The sequence below is a fragment of the Sapajus apella genome, unplaced genomic scaffold (assembly GCF_009761245.1).
Source record: "Sapajus apella isolate SASKATOON/1434 unplaced genomic scaffold, GSC_monkey_1.0 scaffold89, whole genome shotgun sequence".
In the NCBI taxonomy this organism is placed as follows: Eukaryota; Metazoa; Chordata; class Mammalia; order Primates; family Cebidae; genus Sapajus; species Sapajus apella.
This window is the reverse complement of record NW_022437029.1, coordinates 5,293,940-5,312,446: the sequence shown is the minus strand read 5'-3', so window position 1 is coordinate 5,312,446 and position 18,507 is coordinate 5,293,940. Positions and strand designations below refer to the sequence as shown.

The window sequence follows — 18,507 nt, the reverse complement described above, 5'->3', positions numbered from 1 at the left end:
GATAATATTCAGTCTTTGACATAACTCTCAAAATTGAATAGTCATAAAACACAAACCAGGCCGGGCGTGGTGGCTCATGCCTATAATCCCAGCACTTTGGGAGGCCAAGACAGACGGATCACAAGGTCACAAGATCAAGACCATCCTGGCCAATATGATGAAACCCCGTCTCTACTAAAAATACAAAAATTAGCTGGGCATGGTGGCACACGCCTATAGCCCCAGATACTCGGGAGGCTGAGGTAGGAGAATCACTTGAACCTGGGAGGCAGAGATCTCACCACTGCACTCCAGCCTGGGGACAGAGTAAGACTCCGTCTCAAAAAAAAAAAAAAAAACCTACACACCAATTACATAAAGAGGGTCTCAAAAAAACTGATGGGGGCAATGGCTCTGGTAGTCAACAGCACTCTGTCACTGTCATAGCAGGTTAAGAATGAAAACTCTTCAGTATAAGAATTTTCAAAAAGTAACCTATTACTTAAAATATAAGAAAAATACTCTGAAAAATACACTTGAAACACATGAACAATCTTATTCCCCCAAAACACATAACGAATCATTTATTTAACTTAGGATACATCCTTCTGACCAAAAGATAACAAATTTTGCTTTGTTTTTTTAAAATCCCAGCAAGTTAATAGCTTCTGCTTGAGATAAGAAAAATTGCAGTCTAGCATCACATAGTCAATAGCTGCCTATTATACAAGGGAATTCTCCCAGAAAAATAGAAGGAAAAATTAGTTTGGCCTAATTCCTGATACTAGTGACACTGCTGATAGTGAATAGTCTGTCTTTACAGTGGTAACAAATTATATTCATATTTTTTAAAATGACTTAAGGCCTTACCAACACGGTGAAACCCCATCTCTATTAAAAATGTAAAAATTAGCCGGGCGTGGTGGCTCACACCTGTAATCTCTGCTACCTGGGAGGCTGAGGCGGGATAATCACTTTAACCCAGGAGGTAGAGGCTGCAGTGAGCCGAAATCATGCCACTGTACACTCCAGCCTGGGCAAAAGAGTGAGGCTGCATCTCAAAAAATAAATAAATATACAACAAAGCCACAGCTCATATGAAGAAATAAATAAATAAATAAACTCACACTCATAACTAATAAGAGTGGAGAAGATAAAGGATGCAGGGACGCAAAACTTCCAACTGTTTTTCCCTCATTCAGATGGTCACCCAGGGTCATCAGAACCAAGTGTTTGGTTATACTAACAAGAAAGGAGAAGACCCAAACAGATAAATTCCCCCTCCTTTCTCCCTTCTGTGGACAACTTAAGATGCAGTTCCATCAATGTCAATCAATTGGTGAACAGGTAACAAACGTGGTATAACCACAACCAAAAATTCAGCAATAAAAAGGAACAAAGCACCACACTGTGACATGGTCGAACCTCAAAAACACTAAACACAGAAGACCACACATTGTAGGATTCCATTTATATGAAATGTTCAAAAAAGGCAAATTAATACTGACAGATTAGTGGTTGCCTAGGGCTCTGGGTTAGAATGGGGATTAACTGTAAATCAGAATAAGAAATCTTATTGGCATGATCATAGTGTTCCAACATTGATCTGTGGTGATGGTTGTACCACTCAGTAAATTTACTAAATATCACTGAAATGTAAGCTTGAATTGGGTTAATTTCATAATACAGAAAATATACCTCAATAAAGCTGCTTTAAAAAAAATACTGCTGAAAAAACTCCTCTATCTCTCAAAGACTTGTTCAGAGCAGCAGCCAACATGGTAATTAACACATATCATGGCACTGCTTGGCATCTTGCCTCACTTTCCTGCTTCCTCATCCTCATCTCCCTCAGCTTGCATCTCCCAAATTAAGTATCTCTGACAGAGGTCATGCAGTAAGGTCAGAGAGGTTACGCATTGCCCACCCTTGTTTTCATTTTTTGTTGTTACTGCTAATGTTTTGTTGGTATTGTTATTGTTCTGGATGAAAATAAACACCTCAGCAAAAGCCTAATTTCAAAATCAAATACACAACTTTTGGTTAAACGTGGTAAACTGATCACATGAATTAGTAGGGATTGCTTCCCATAAAAATGATTTTAAAGTAAACAAAATAAAGAGTAATGGGGGAAAGAGGTAGTAGAGATCATTTCTACCAGATTTTAACAGCTAAAAAGTGGATGGTGAGAGGCCAAGGTGGGCAGACCGCTGGAGCCCAGTAACCTGGGGAAGATGTCAAATACATCTCTACTAAAAATTTTAAAAATTAGCTGGGCATGGTGGTGCGCACCTGTAGTCCCAGCTACTCAAGAGGCTGATGTGGGAAGTTTGCTTGAGCCCAGGAGGTCAAGGCTGCAGTGAGCTGTGATTACACCACTGTACTCCAGCCTGGGAGACAGAGCAAAACCCTGCCTCGAAAGATGATTGACTGAGGGGAAGTGGCTCATGCCTGTAATCCCAACACTTTGGGATGCCAAGGCAGGCAGATCACTTGAGGTCAGGAATGCGAGAACAGCCTGGCCAACATAGTGAAACCCCAAAATACAAAATTTCGCTGGACATGGTGGTGTGCATCTGTAGTCCCAGCTACTTGGGAGGCTGAGGCATAAGAATCACTTGAACCCAGGAGACAGAGGTTGCAGTGAGCTGAGATCGTGCCACTGCATTTCAGCCCAGGCGACAGTGAGACTCTGTCAACAACAGAGGGGAAAGGGAAAAAGAAAGGGAAAGGGAAAGGAAAAGGGAAAAGGAAAGGGAAAAGGGGAAAGGGGAAACGAAAGAAAAGGAGAGAGAAAGAAAAAAGAGGGAGACAGAGAGGGAGGGAGGGAGGGAAAGAAAAAGAAAGAAAGAGAAGGAAAGAAAGAGAGAGAAAGAAGGAAGGAAGGAAAGAAAGGAAAAGGGAGGGAGGGGAGGGGAGGGGAAGGGAGGGAAGGAAGGGGAGGAAGGGGAGGAAGGGGAGGAAGGGAAGGAAGGGAAGGAAGGGAAGGAAGGGAAGGAGGGAAGGAGGGAAGGAAGGAAGGAAGGAAGGAGAGAGCCCGCAAGCAAGAGAGAGGGAGGGTGGGAGGGAGGGAGATGGAGTAGTAACTGACTTAGTAAGAGAAAACGATGACACCCTAAGTGCCTACCAAGGATACCAAAAAGAAGCGAGACAGTTGGACCTACAAAACCATGAGAATATCATCATTTGGAATAAACAAATACCAAGTGAGGTGCAAGGACAAAATCAGAACTGATGAAAGTTTGTATATTTAGTGGTTGAAAGCCCCAGGTCCCCTTTGCCTTACACAGTCTGGTAACTGTTTCGCATCACTCCACAACCACAGGAAACCAGAGATTTAGTCCCTAAAGAAACCAAAAGCAGTTATGTTCCAGACAAGAGATGAGGCAGTGATGGGACAAAGGGATTTTCAGCCATATGAGGACTTAAAACCTTAATACCTATATACCCTTTCTTTTAAAACCACTAGAGGATGTGCTTCAGGAAAATAAGATAGTAAACCAAAAAGGAAGACTGCGGAATCCAGGAAACAGACACTCCAGGTCTACGGCTACATGCCAGGTCCCGGGGCAACCACACCTGCCCAGCTATGAGGAAACTCCAGGGAGAAAAAATGGAAACCAATAGGTTAACTGCAACAATAAATTATCTGATATGCGGTATTAAATTAAGCATGTGGAAAACGTAATAAAGATTAAACTTTGCTAGACATTTGTTATACCTTTAGGATATCTGAGAAGGAAGGCAATGATAGGTACTAATGATAGAAAACTAAGCAAATGAAAAAGTAAAAGCAATGTGGGGACAGGGGGCTATTTAAAAAAGGAAATGTAATCGTATAGGACTGCTTGGCTCACATATAAATGGTATTTACATAGTCTTGATAAAAGAAACAACTATCATTTCAACCCAAAATTATGATACGTCCATTTAAGGGAGGTAGCAGGTATAGGAGTTAAATATTCAAATACTATTGAAATAAGTAGTTCAGTAACTATAACTACTGCTAGAGGAAGTCAATAAATGTATAAAATTGATAAATCAAGAAATAACCACATAAGTATATAATTTAGAAATATAGCAGTAAATTTCAGATGTAGCAGCTGAAAGAATTGAAAATAGATGCTTTTGGAGAACCCAATGACTCCAACTTCTGATATGAGCACTTTAGTATCATGTGATTACAACTGCATTTATAACTGTTAAGACCCTATTTATCATATAAAGGATTTTTTAAAGTTATAATGTAAAAGTGGGTTTTTTCTTTCATTTATTTAAATGTAATAGGATAACTTGTTCATAATTAGCCATATTTCAGACAGTTCCAAAGCACAGGGGTCAAAGATGTTTTGGCACTTAAGCACAAAGCTGTAAGCGGCACCTGCTCTAGCTTCCCACTGTTCAAGGGTGGGAGAGCCAACTACTGGGCGCAGACAACAGCCCTCAATTCTCCAGCTCACTAACGCACCAACCCCCCAGAGCTTACTAATTCAATCCTGCCAGTTCAGTGTTCCTCAAAGTGTGGTCTCCTGGCCACATCAAGATCATTTCCAAAATTAAAAATAAGGGTATGAAAACTTTATCACCTGAGTTTCTTATGCTTTTAAAAAAGAAAACAAAAACAAAAACGTTTACAGCAATTTGACTGGGTAAAACTGTCTTTTGATTCTAATAGAAAAAAAAATAGGCTGATATTCTACATGTCTGCCTTTTCATTTCACTTTTCTTTTCTTTTTTTTGAGACAGAGTCTCGCTCTGTTGCCCAAGCTGGAGTGCAGTGGCACGATCTCAGCTCACTGCAACCTGCATATCGGGTTCAAGCAATTCTCCTGCCTCAGCCTCCTGAGTAGCTGGGATTACAGGCGCGTGCCACCACGCCCGGCTAATTTTTGCGTTTTTAGTAGAGAAGGGGTTTCACCATGTTGGTCAGGCTGGTCTCGAACACCTGACCTTATGATCCTTCCGCCTCAGCCTCCCAAAGTGTTGAGATCATAGGCACGAGTCACCATGTCTGGCCTCATTTCACTTTTCTACTCATTTGTTTTTACTATAATTTAAAGCACAGAGAAGCCCTGCTGAGGTTGAGCCACTTAAGATGAATACATTGCAGCATGTGCCATTTCCATGTGTCAGTGCATTCGTTGTGTCTGAACACAATTGTGCTGGGCAGGGGACCCAGGGAGATGCAGACAACACAGAATGTATGACTGACTTTCCATATCTGGCATTTTGTGTCCATCCCCCGTTTTCCTTTTCTTTTTTTTTTTTTTTTAAGATGGGGTGTCTCCATGATGGCCAGACTCATCTTGAACTCCTGACCTCAGGTGATCCACCCACCTCGGCCTCCCAAAGTGCTAGGATTACAGGCGTGAGCCACCGTGCCCGGCCTCCCCCTGTTTTTCTTGAGTTCCATTAGTGTAGATGGATCATCTGCTTCATTTACCACTGAATATCTAACTCACAGAACAGGAGCCAGCCAGCACATATCCACAGTACTTGCGTTTGGTTAATATGGTTAATCGTTTTTCACTTTGTCTCCTCAATTTAGTTCTACCTAATGCTACCTAGATATCAAAGTTTCTAAGATTCCAGTTTTTAAAACCTGGGATGTCCTAAAATTTATCATTGTGACTTTTCCTTAGAGATTCTTACAGAAAAAACTACCTCCCAATGTATCACTTTATTAATTACTCAAGAGTCACGTTCTCTTCTGAATAATGCTCACCAACTCTTATTACTGAACCAGCTCCATAATAAAAGAACAAATTCTGTTTGGTGAGCTGTGATATAACCTTATAAAACCTAAGAACCACTGCTGCCACAGTGGTCACCAGTAATAAATATAAGATTACCTTGGCCTTCATTTTCTTCCTACTCATCTTTCCATGTTTAAAAACTTTACCCTGACCTGGGTTCGAGACCAGCCTAGCCTGTATGGTGAAACCCCGTGTCTACTAAAAATACAAAAATTAGCCAGGCGTGGTGGTGCACGCCTGTAATCCCAGCTCATCAGGAGAATCACTTGAACCCGGGAGGCGAAGGCTGCAGTGAGCCGAGCTTGCATCACTGCACTCTAGCCTGGGCAACAGAGCAAGACTCGATCTCAAAAAAAAAAAAAAAAATACACACACACACACACACACACACACACACACACACACACACATATTTTTAAAATATTGGTTTAAAAAAGGCAAAATACAAGTTTTCAGCTAAGCAAATCAACATACACTTATCAAAGTTTCAAGCAGTAAGGAGTTAAAAATCCATCATCAGCAGAGTTTTGTTTGGTAGTTGTATTTTCTCTCGAGCTTTTGATGTTTCTGAGTTAGTAAAATAGTTTTTAAAAGTCTGGAGTTGAAACTCTTTAAGAGAGCAACACACCAATACTTGTTCAACAGGGCTGATTTCTTCCCACCTTACCCAAGTACAGAATCTTCCAGCATGAAGGAAATCTATGTCTCAGAACAAGCCTGAACATGCCTCTCAGAGGCAGATCAGCTGACATGATCTCCTCCTAATGACAACATCTAGTTCTACAAAGTTCATTTTGCCCCACTGGATGTCTTTACCTCCAATGAAGAATAAGAGACACTACACTTAAAAGATAATACTTAGAGAACCCCTCACAAAAGTTTTAAGTACTTGCTCCAAAATGCTAATGATTTTTTTTTTTTTTTTTTAGATGGAGTCTCGCTCTGCTGCCCAGGCTGGAGTGCAGTGACATGATCTCAGCTCACTGCAACCTCTGCCTCCCAAGTTCAAGCAATTCTTCTGCCTTAGCCTCCCGAGTAGCTGGAACTACAGGTGCACACCACCATACCTGGCTAATTTCTGTATTTTTAGCAGAGACGGGGTTTCACCATGTTGGTCAAGCTGGTCTCGAACTCCTGACCTCAGGTGACCCACCCACCTCGGCCTCCCAAAGTGCTAGGAATCCCAACGCTTTAAAGGGACATACCAAAACCTGCAGAGAACAGTGAACTCAACAAGTTAAACCCAGCAAAAAGTAACGCCCAAGTATCTACCCCACCCTCTCCTCCTCTCTACCACCACTGCCACTATCCTGCCCCGGCCTTCCCCTCCTGTCACTGGACCACTGTCCAAGGCCAACCATCTTACCAGCTCATTCCCAACACACATCTGGATCAAGTCCCCTACTTCAGGGATCCCCAATTCCAATGAAAACTTTCAGTGGCTCCTCAATGCTTAAAGATGTCTCTCCTCAAGTCCAAATAATATCTCCTTGAAATTCCCACTACTCCCTAACCTTCCTACCATTCCCAAAGGTCACTCTTAGCCCTACTGCCACACACATACCCCACCCCTCCCCTGCCTTTCTTCAATAAATGAGGGGGCTACCATTACCGCAGTGTTGAATGGACGTCGAATGAGCGAACTCTTAGTGTTAGCTCCCCTTACCATCAAGGTCTTTGGGCCTAGGGTACACTTGTCCTCACCTCCAGGGTCCATATTATACCCTTCTTCCAATGACAAGATCAGAATGGGTCAGTCTTCCATAAAGTCTATGATCCCTCCTTTGAGTGAACCTTGATTTCAGACATTTCACCTGCTGAATTCTGAACTCCCTGACTTCCATGTTACTGTTACTGGATTTTCCCTCTGGCCCCTTACAGTCCTTCCAAAACTCAGAATTGTCCTCAGGCTGACAATCTTTTTTTTTTTTTCCAAGACGGAGTTTCGCTCTTGTTGCCCAGTCTGGAGTGCAATGGTGCAATCTCGGCTCACTCCACCTCCCAGGTTCAAGTGATTCTCCTGTCTCAGTCTCCTAAGTAGCTGGGATTACAGGAACCCACCACTATGCCTGGCTAATTTTTTGGTATTTCACCATGTTGACCAGGATGGTCTCGAATTCCTGACCTCAGGTGATCCGCCCACCTCAGCCTCCCAAAATGCTGGAATTACAGACATGAGCCACTGTGCCCAGCCAGCAATCTTTTATTCAAGACATTTGGAATATCAGCCATCATATGCTCACAGAAAGCTAAATAATACTTAACCCAAGAAAAACACAAAAATCATCAAATAAATATTTAAAATAACAATAAGGCCGGTGCAGTGGCTCACACCTATAATCCCAGCACTTTAGGAGGCCGAGGTGCAATCACTTGAGGCCTGGAGTTGGAGGCCTGGAGTTCAAGACCAGCCTGGCCAACATGGTGAAACCCTGTCTCTACAAAGGGTACAAAAATTAGCTAGGTGCGATGGCACACGCCTGTAATCCCAGCTACTCAGGAGGCTAAGGCAGGAGAATCACTTGAACCCAGGAGACAGAAGTTATAGTGAGTGCAGATGGTACCACTGCACTCCAGCCTGGGCAACAGAGGGAGATTCCATCTCAAAATAAAATAAAATAATAAAATCCAAAATAACACGGAAACAAACTTCATTTACTTCTGGTTTTAATTTTTCACACTATCATTGTCCCCACTGATCATACCACCGACACTTCTTTTATAAATATATGGTATTCTGAATGTAACCTTATGAAGAAAAATTTACAATTTTTTTTAAGTTCATGAGTATTGTCTCAAAAATCTAAGGGTGAAAATAAATTTCTCTAAACAGAATATACGGTTTTTCACCTCCCTCTGTTAAGATGAAGTTATATACTGTTCAACTATACCAGACCATTTACTGCTGTTGTCAGAGATACAGAAAATTCAAAGTTAGCCCCAAAAAAACTGGATCAAGTCCCCTATTCTCAAGGATCCCCAATTCTAACTATACCTTTCAGTGGCTCCTCAATGCTTAAAGATGTCCCTCCTCAAGTCCAAATAATATCGCCTTGAAATTCCCTCTACTCTCTAACCTTCCTACCATTCCCAAAGGTCCCTCTTAGCCCTACTGCCACACACACGCCCCACCCCTGCCTTTCTTCAGTAAATGAGGGGTCTACCATTAGCACAGTTTCGAAGGGAAGTTGTTTACCCCAAAGAAAGCTATTTGGTAGAACCTATCAAATCTCAGAAAACTCTCTCTTTTCAACTCATTCACTTCATGTAAATATAGATGCCTCAAAATAAGCAACCTCTGCACTAATGAAAAATAGAAAATGTGACACTAAAATAAATTAGGACTACAAGTTCTGCTTACAGATTTAACCTGAAATTATGCTTAAAAATAAAGACCTTTTTACAAATAACAAATCAGTAACAAGTATCTTTCAAACTTTAATGCTATTCATCCTAAAGGATGTTTAGCAGCAATAAACATACTCTGGAGTGTTAATAATCTAATCCCAAAGCTACCACAAGCAAATCATACGGACAAAAATCCTAAATTAACCCTTATGCATAATGGCAAATGGTTCTAGAAATCAAATACTTAAAAAGAAAAAAAAAAGAGGTGTTCTGCTATTTTCACCACCTCTAAGACTGAAGCTCCCAGTACCTGCTGATAAACATTAAAAAACTTCTGGTTATAGTTAAAAAAAAAAAAAGAAAAAGAAAAAAGTATAGTAAAAAAAATTTTTCTTGATGTATGAGACAATCAGGAAAATGTTAACACTGGATATATGACATTTTTCTACGTGTGATAACAATGTGATTGTGTAAAAAAGAAACATTCTCAAGTATTTATGGCTGAAATGGCATTTGGCGTTTACATTAAGATAAAGGAGAAGAAGAATACAGATGAGACAAGTTTAGTCATGTGCTGATAACTTAAACTTAGCTCTCTACTCATTATGTTTGAAATTTTCCACAATAATATAAAAATGAAACTGCTTATGAGCAAGATCTCAGGCACTATTTTGTTCAGTAATGTAGGCAACTTTTGCACAGATTTCTTAATCCCTTAGGTTTGCATCATCAGAGAAATTCTCAACCTATGTAGAGACTTTATAGCAGACAGCTGTGTCATGCCGGTATCCCAAATACTTCCCAAACGTAGTGCTCAGCAAATCTACTTCAAAAGCTTGGGAGGGTGGGGGTGATGGAACTAAAATGCCAGTGAGGGGAAATAACAATGAACCTGCCCAGGCCTTACCATAAACAGCTCCCACCTCTTAAAACCAACAAATACAAACTAGGGTTTCCTTCTTTCCTTTAAAGACTTTGTTGCCTTCTAGCTTACTTCTCTGTCCCTAGCATCCGTGCTGACCAAAAAAGACACAAACAATCCAACTACTGTGTAACCAGGTCAAAAACAAGCTCTGGCTAATTCACTTGGAAGACTACACTCACCACTCAGATTTGGCCAGAAAAACTGGGTTAGAAAAAAACTGGTGCTTAAACAAACAGTGGACGGAGGAGAATGTCTTTTAGCCAGTTACCAACCACTCAGTGAGTTGCAACACAATCTTTTCCAAAATTTTCCAAAGCCTTCCAAATTCAGTTGAGCCCGGCAAGCTGAGTTAACAGGGCTCTCTTTCAAATTCAAAAATCTGGCCTCGGCCCCAACAGTTAACCAACAAAACACATGCTAATTCACTTGAGATCACTTAAGAATATTGACCCAAGTTCGGACCACAGTCCAGTCAGTACATCGCCCAGACTACAGAAGTTTGTGCTGAGGAGAGGCGTTCAAGTGATAGATAAATTCTACTCGTAACGGAGAAAAGAGACAATAAGATCCACACTTAATCTGGCCCAAGAAAACGTCTACAGTCAGCTTCCAACCCCCCACTCCACCCATTTTTAATGAGACAATGACAATTCTTCATGGTGAACCACAAAGCCCTGCTTCCCCAACCTTGTACCGACTCTAACAGAACACTCCCCCAGTGCAGATAACTTTTAGAAAACGTTCAGTAATGAGAAACAAATCAAGACAGGAAGAATTTAACATTCTGCTCTGAATTTTCAAGGCCTGCGCCTCCATCCCCTACAGCTCTTTCATAATCTCTAGAATGTGCACTGGATAAAATGAACACTGTTAGTCACATCAGGTGTCAGCTACTCAGCGCAGACTCAGTCTCCAGATTTGCTAGTTTCATTTATCGTTGGGGGTGGCGAGTGGGTGTTAAATTTTTTTAAAAAGAGAAAGAAAGACCTGGGTGGGTGTGAAACCAGGACATCCTCTATACTCTTCGCTCCCCGTCATTTCTGTTTCAATTACACAGCTGTCAAACAGGTTATTCCTGGAGTTCAGATTTTATAATCCCCACACTGTAATTCTTCCTGCTCCTGTTGCCCAAACACACACTCCTCCCTGCTTCCCCAAAATATGTATCCATCAATAGAAAGGATGACAGCCACAGTTATAAAGTATTCCCAGGTAACGCCAAACTCCCCACCTTGAGCAACTGGCAAGCACTGAGTGGAGGCTGAAACATGATGACAATTTTCACAAAGGCCAAAGCAGTGGTTTAGGATCATCAGAGGCAAGGCCCTCCTCCACGGAATTTTAATTCACACCCAAACTCAAAAGGTCAGATTTAGGGAAAAAAAGAAAAAATTCAGGTTGTCTTATTTTTAAAAAATTATTTTCCATTTTATTGAAGGAAAGTGCATGCCTAAGAGTGTAGCTTATTTCCTTATCTCAAAGCCAGGAAATGAGGTCTTTTAAGGCCAGTCTGAATATAAACTCGGTGTGCAAAAACAGAGGGACTGCAAGGCGAAACCCCTTTACCAACTTTGACCAAGCGGCGTGGCCTCCAGTCAGCAGCGTGTTTATCACCCTCTCCCCGTCTCCCAACAAGAAGTTTCCACATGCCACGGGAAACAAAGAAGGCGCCCACACCGACCTTATAGACTTGTCCATAGGTGCCATTTCCAACCACTTCCACCAGCTCAAAAATCCCAGCAGGATCCTGGAGAGGAAGGAGGGAGGGGTTATCATTTAAAAGAGGCCAAAACATGAATAAATCAAGCAGGGCAGTTGGAGAGAAAGGGCGGTGACAAAAGAGGTGGGCTTCGCCCCGCACCGTCCCCCGGCGCTCGGGGGTCGTGCGGTGGGCCCGGGGCGTGGGGGCGGCGGAGGGTCGCGCCCGCCCCGCACCAGCCGGCACAGGCAGACAAAGGGGCCGCCGCGCCCGCGGCTCTGCCCACGGCTGCACCGGAGCGCCCGGCCGGCCAGGGCGCGGCCCCGGCTGCCCGCTGCCCGCTCCCCGCGCGCCCGCCCGCGGGCCCACTCACCCGCAGGGAGGAGAGGTCGATGTCCACCAGACTTTTTGCAGGGGAGTCGTTCGCCATTTTCCCTTTTTGCCACCAAAAAACAAATAACAATAAATATCCCTGTCGCTGTGGATATCCCCGTCGCTGTGGATATCCCCGCCGCAGGCCAGGCCGCCGACGGCGCTCCTCGCGCGGCAGCCGGGCCGGCCCGGGACTCTCCTCGCGAGGTCGGGGGCGGCGGCAGCGGGCTCGGCCGCGCTCTAGGGCCGCTCCGGGCTCTCGGCCGGCCGGGCCGCGCGGCGGGCGGATGGAGCGTGCGCGGGCGGTGGCGGCGTTCACACCATGGCGCGGGCCCGGCCGTCAGGCCCCCGGGCGTCGCCCGCCGCCTCAGGCCCCGGCGCCCGCGCCCCGCGCCGCGCGCCTCGAGGACGGGCCTGGAGCGTGGGGCCGCGGCGGCGCCGAGAGTTGAACGAGTGAGCGCGAGGCAGCGAGACAAAGATAACCCGGGAGGCGGAGGCGGAGGCGGAGGCGGGGAGCGAGGTGGGGAGGGAGGGGGCGGCGGCGGCGCGGGAGGAGGAGAAACGGGACACCAAAAATATATTCTGAGGAGAGAGAAAACAGCTCCCCCTTTCCTCCTCAGGCAGGAAAAACGGGCGGAAACGCACTCACACCCCGAGCCCTGCCGGGGAGGGCGCGGGCCTAGGCGCTCGCGCGGTGTGAATATTCATCAGGGGTGGGGCCCGAACAATGGCTGGGCCGAGGCGGGCAGCGGCCCGGACTAGATGCCGGGCGCCCAGGGTGCGGCCACAGCGCCGGACCCGGCACGGCGCTCCCGAAAACGGCAGGAGGGGGAGGAAACGGGCTGGGGTTTCCCCGGGGAGGAGCTGGGGTGGGGAAACGCCCCCACCTCGCGCTAACAACAAATGACATGAAACTGAGCTGGACCGGCGCTAAGAGGCCACCGACCCTCGCGTCTCCCAGGTCGAGGGTGTGTCCCTCTGGCCGCGCCCCGGCTCAGGAGAAACGCGAACCGGGTGTCGCCGCGCGGAGGAGGGGCCTCTCACGATCCTCGCCCCCACCTAGTCCCACTCACCCCATCCCCCACCCCACCACCTCCCCAGAGATGGAGACCCTTAAGTCCCTCGTTTCCGTCTTCCCTGCACGGTTTTCTTTTCCTTTCTCTGCTTTTGCAGGCTAAATGTGTAGTACGATTGTGGTTGTAGTTGGGGGATTCGCTGAGCATCGCTGGGCTGCCCGGCCAAATCCAAAACAGCTCCCGTAACTGCCTGGCGCTGTGCTCCTTGCTGCGCTCGGTAGGTGGGCACTGTGTTTGGGGCCCTTAGTACCAATCCGCGTTTTGTAACCTGGAGATCACTAAGGATCAACAAACAGGTTTCTTCCGGCAACATCGGAAGCCAGTCGGTAGTTAAGCACTTTAATGCTAGTGAACCGACAGTCATTTATGTCGCATTCCTCCACCGCCTAAAAACTTTCAGTGGCACCCTGTCACCTGACAGGTGTTCCCAAAACGTGAGTACTTCAGACAAAGTGCCGATTGCCGGGCCCTGCCTCGAGAGTTCCCGTTTCAGGACGTTTCCAATGGGCCTGACAATGTGCATGTGTAAGCTCCCAGTGTAGCTAAAGTCGCTGTTACGTGGATGACTCGTTGAGAACAGTGGCCTCCGGCTATTCATGGTTAGATTTTCACAAACATCACCATTGTCATCTACCAATTCTTATGCACTTACTGTGTCTCCCCCACACAAATGCCTTGTGATGAGCGCTTTACACATGGTACTCTACAGCCTTGAAGGAATGCTATCCTTTTTTACGTAAGGAAAGCAAAGTACTGAAAGATAAGGAATATGCCCAAGTTCCTTAAAAGCACTGCCTGGAAATGGAGCAGGGATTTTCGCCAGGTTAGCCTATTCCCAAAATCCTAATCTCTGATTCTGCCAAGTTACCCGGAATATGTATAGCACGCTCCTGCTTCAACAGTTTGGTTTCTGAAAGTTTTGACTACGAGAATCCCTGGCAAGGGTAAAATATATTGAGGGGCTCCTGGCATCATTTATAAGGAAAATTATAGTAACCTAGTGTTCTTATTAATGTACTCGTGCTTTTAGATAATTTTGGTTTTTTTCAGTCAGCAGCAATGGCATTATCTATGAGTGTAAATAAAATAATTTACTCAAGAGAACTGGACAGAAACACATCTGAACTTTTCAGGCTATGGTACTATTGATAACATTGTTTCCTTTCTTTTTTTTTTTTTTTTTTTTGTGGTTTTTTTGAGACAGTATATTGCTCTGTCACCCAAGCTGGAGTGCAGTAGTGTGCTCTCAGCTCACTGCAAGCTCTCCCTCCTGGGTTCCAGTAATTCTCCTGCCTCAGCCTCCCCAGTAGCTAGGACTACAGGCACCCACCAACACACCCAGCTAATTTTTTATTTTGGGTAGGGACAAGGTTTCACCGTGTTGGCCAGGCTGGTCTCAAACTCCTGACCTCAGGTGATCTGCCCACCTCAGCCTCCTAAAGTGATGGGATTACAGGCGTGAGCCACTGTGCCTGGCCTATTGATAACATTTTAATAGTGTTTATTATTAATAATATAATTAATAATAGACAATGTGCTAAGTCTGTCACATGTATTATCGCAATCTGCTCTTAATTCCAAATGACACTCTTTTTTTTCCCACTTTACACATTAGAAAACCAGCATTTAAAGAAGTTAAGTAACTTACTCACTATGCACAACTAGACCTGATGCAGAAACGACAGGGCCTCCCCAAAGCAGCCTCCTTCTACAGGTTCAACTCCAAACCCATGACTCTGAAGCCCACCTCACACCACCCCTTCCTCTCCATCTGTCCAAATTCCTTCATCACCTCAAGCCCAACTCAAAATCATCTCTTCCTTCTCCTACAGGTTTTCTTTAGATCTGTCTCTCTCCTGAGCTTCTGTTGTCTCTATCACCATTGTGACCATTATCTCCTACTTTCAACTCAGTACCTATTCTGGAGATGCCTACACAGTGCAAAGCACTAGCTTAGCCATTGCCTGGGATATCAAAAGATCAAGACAGTCTATCCTCGAAGAGCTTACACACTGATAATGGGCATAAGACAGCTTCATAAATAGCCATAGTACAAAGCAGAACAGTATAGATTTTAGCAAGATGAAAAGAGCACTAAACAGGTCTAGTGGAAAGTATGCTGGATTTGGGGCAAAATTGAACTGCGTTTGAATCCTTGTGATTTGTCAGCTGTGCAACCTTACATGTGCTTCTTCTGAACTTCCCTTTCCTCTTCTGCATATAAGATGAAGACTGGAGATAAGAACAAGCAAGAGGCAAGAGGCGATGCCGGGGTAGTAAGTAATGAGATGACAGGAGATGTTAATATAAGAGGTCTTGACAGTAGATTCTCTAAGGCTTGGCATCTGATAGGATGCCAGAAGGCAGTGCAGACAAGAAGGTAAGAGATTTGTTTGTGGTTCAGAGCCTGGGAGGATGTCCACACTTGGGAGGATGTTGTCACAACAGAGTAAAGGATGGGAATTACTAAACGGTAGCGATAAAGGAAGATTTCGTTTTGAACCCCGAACCAAAGTTAATTACCTTTACATGCAGGAGCAATGTACACATGCCCAGCTTGAAACTCCATACTCGGGCCCAGTGTAGGGGTCATGTTTTCAATCAACACCCATGTATTAGCTTGGGCTGCCATTACAAAATACTACAGCCTGGTTGGCTTAAATAACAGAAACTTATTTTTTTTGCAGCTCTGGAGGCTAGAAGTCCAAGATCAAAGTTCTGGCCAGCTCGATTTCTGGTGAGGGTTCTCTTCCTAGCTTGCAGACAGCCTCCTTCCTAATGATGTTTACACATGGCCTTTCTTCAGCACATGCTTGAGGAGAGAGAATGAGCTTTCTGGTGTCTGTTATAAGGCACTAATCCTATACATCAGGGCCCCACCCTTAAGACCATGCTTAACCTAATGACTTCCTTAGAGCCTCTGTCTCCAAATTCAGCCACACTAGGGATTCAAGCCTCAACAAATGAATGGAGAGATTGGGGGAGGGGACACAAGTGCTCAGTTCATAATAAGCTGTGTGTAGTACATGATGCCAGGAGGTAGGCTTGCCACTGCTTTCATCCTTAATAATCTGTTGAGGACACAAATCCACCCAAAAGGACAATCAAGACAATACACTGGAAAATAAATACCAATTTGACATTTTACATGGGGAGGAAAACAATATAGCTTGCTTGTACAAAGAATGAGAAGTTGAAAGAATGAGGAAATTGGCCTCACTGGGCAGAGGGCTCAGTTCAGAGAACCTTGAGAAATACAGCAAGATGGCCAGGCATGGTTGTTCATGACTGTAATCCCAGCACTTTGGGAGGCTGAGACGGGCAGATCACTTGAGCCCAGGAGTTGGAGACCAGCCTGACCAACATGGTGAAACCCCATCTCTACGAAAAATACAAAAATAAGCCAGGCACAGTGGTTCGCACCTGTAGTCCCAGCGACTTGGGAAGCTGAGGCATGAAAATTGTTTGAACCCAGAAGATGGAGGTTGCAGTGAGCCAAGATTGTGCCACTACACTCCACTGCACTCCAGCCTGGGCAATGGAGCGAGACTCTGTGAGGAGGGAAGGAAGGAAGGAAGGGGAAGGCAGGGGAAGGGAGGGGAGGGGAGGGGAAAGAAAGAGAGGAAGGGAGGGAGGAAGGGAGGAGGGAGAGAGAGAAAGAAAAAGAAAAGAGAAAGAAGGAAAGAGAAAAGGAAAGTAGGGAGGGAAAGAAAGAGAAAAGAAAAGGAAGAAAAGAAAAAGGAAAAGAAGGGAAAGAGAAAGAAAAGAGAAAGAGAAAGGAAAAGAAAGAGGGAGGGAAGGAGGGAGGGAGGGAACAAACAAAAAAGAGAGAGAGAGAAAGAGATCAAGACATGTCAAGTAGAACCAGAGGGCAAAGCTGAGGCAGGGAGCCAGTGTCACAGCTGAAAACAGAACCCAAATATCAGTTAGATCAAGTGAGAAACAAATAGCCTGGCCTTGGCTCCCCAGAGTTTAGATGGCAGATGAGCTTCTCCTGAGCTCGGCAGGCCGTGGGCTGTGAATGCTCATCTTCCTGGGATACAGTGGACCAAACTGGCAGTCCTTGTGTACCCACACACAGAAATGCTAGGGAGAGTTTAATCATGCAAGAGCATTAGGTGAACAGCAACAGCCTCCTGTCCGTCATTTATTTATTAGGTTTTACTTTGTTGCTAAAATGTGGTGGGAAATAGGTTTTCAGCCTCAAAATGGGGCAGGGTAAGGAGGGCAGAGGACTGCATAGGTACAACTCATTGAGGGCTTAGGTCAACTGGAAATAAATAACAAAAGTAGTGGTGAGGAAGAGGAATAAGGCAAACAAGGAAAAAGATGGTGGCATGGGTTCAGAAACAGCTTAAAGGGGATCACTGATGGACAATGTGTTGAGCAAATGCTTATCCTCTCTGCCCCTCAGTTTTCTAACATGTGAGATTAGGGGATTGAAGGAAATGATCGCAAGGTCCCCTGAGAGCCTTTGAGATGCTGATGTGTCTGACCCTGGCCTCAACCCTATGATGGTTCATACCTCTTAGCCAGGATGGAAGAGAGTGGCATGAGTGATTAAAGCGGTGAATGGTACATGGATAGTACTGTAGACTTGACAGGCAGGTTGAACCCTTGAAAGACCATCTATAACCATTGGTAGAGTCAAAGTCTTTTTTTTTTTTTTGAGACAGAGTCTTGCTCTGTTGCCAGGCACCAGGCTGGAGTGCAGTGGTGCAAGCTCGACTCACTGCAACCTCCACCCCCTGGGTTCAAGCAAGTCTCCTGCCTCAGCCTCCCAAGTGGCTGGTACTACAGGTGCATGCCACCACAGCCTGCTATTTTTTTTTCAGTGGAGACAGGGTTTTACCATGTTGGCCAGGATGGTCTCGATCTCTTGACCTCATGATCCACCCACGTCAGCCTCCCAAAGTGCTGGGATTACAGGTGTGAGCCACTGCACCCAGCCAGAGTCAAAGTCTTTTTAACTAGTGCCTCAGTTGAATTAAAGAGAAGCAACTACTCTAGAGCACAACAGGATGGAAGGCGTGGGATGGAGAAACAGATCAAAGGGCAGCAAAAGAAGAAGCAGACAGGGCAGCACCAACACCCTGCCCTAACCACCAGAGCCATGGACATTGCCACGTCTGCCAAGAGGAAGTTCGCTTAGTTTGGGTCTCTCAAAGACAGATCCTGAGACCAGGATTTTGGTGCGGTTTATTTGGAAGATGATCCCAGGAGCACAAGTGAAAGAGAAGGGAAAGTGAAAAATGGAATGGAGATAAGCTAATGAGTGTGCAGGCAGCTGGGCTAGATGAACTAGCCTGCTGGAAAACTTTTTAAAAACAGGTTTACTGTGTATCTGTGTTC

General features: G+C 45.0%; 1 protein-coding gene across 38 annotated transcripts in view; it reads right to left on the bottom strand.

Annotated features, from left to right (window-relative positions):
- MAP4K4 (mitogen-activated protein kinase kinase kinase kinase 4) overlaps window positions 1-12,533 on the bottom strand; it is a 188,192-nt gene extending 175,659 nt beyond the window's left edge. For 37 of the 38 annotated variants that reach the window (XM_032255491.1, XM_032255496.1, XM_032255501.1 and 34 more), the window contains exons 1-2: window positions 12,081-12,533; window positions 11,690-11,755 (exon numbers count right to left, since the gene is read on the bottom strand). In XM_032255491.1, coding sequence (XP_032111382.1) covers window positions 11,690-11,755; window positions 12,081-12,137 — 123 coding nt within the window. In that variant the 5' untranslated portion in view covers window positions 12,138-12,533. Of the gene's footprint in view, window positions 1-11,689; window positions 11,762-12,080 lie in introns of those variants that run through there. The other variant, XM_032255503.1, reaches the window with a different exon arrangement.
- Between the last annotated feature and the right edge of the window lie 5,974 nt (window positions 12,534-18,507).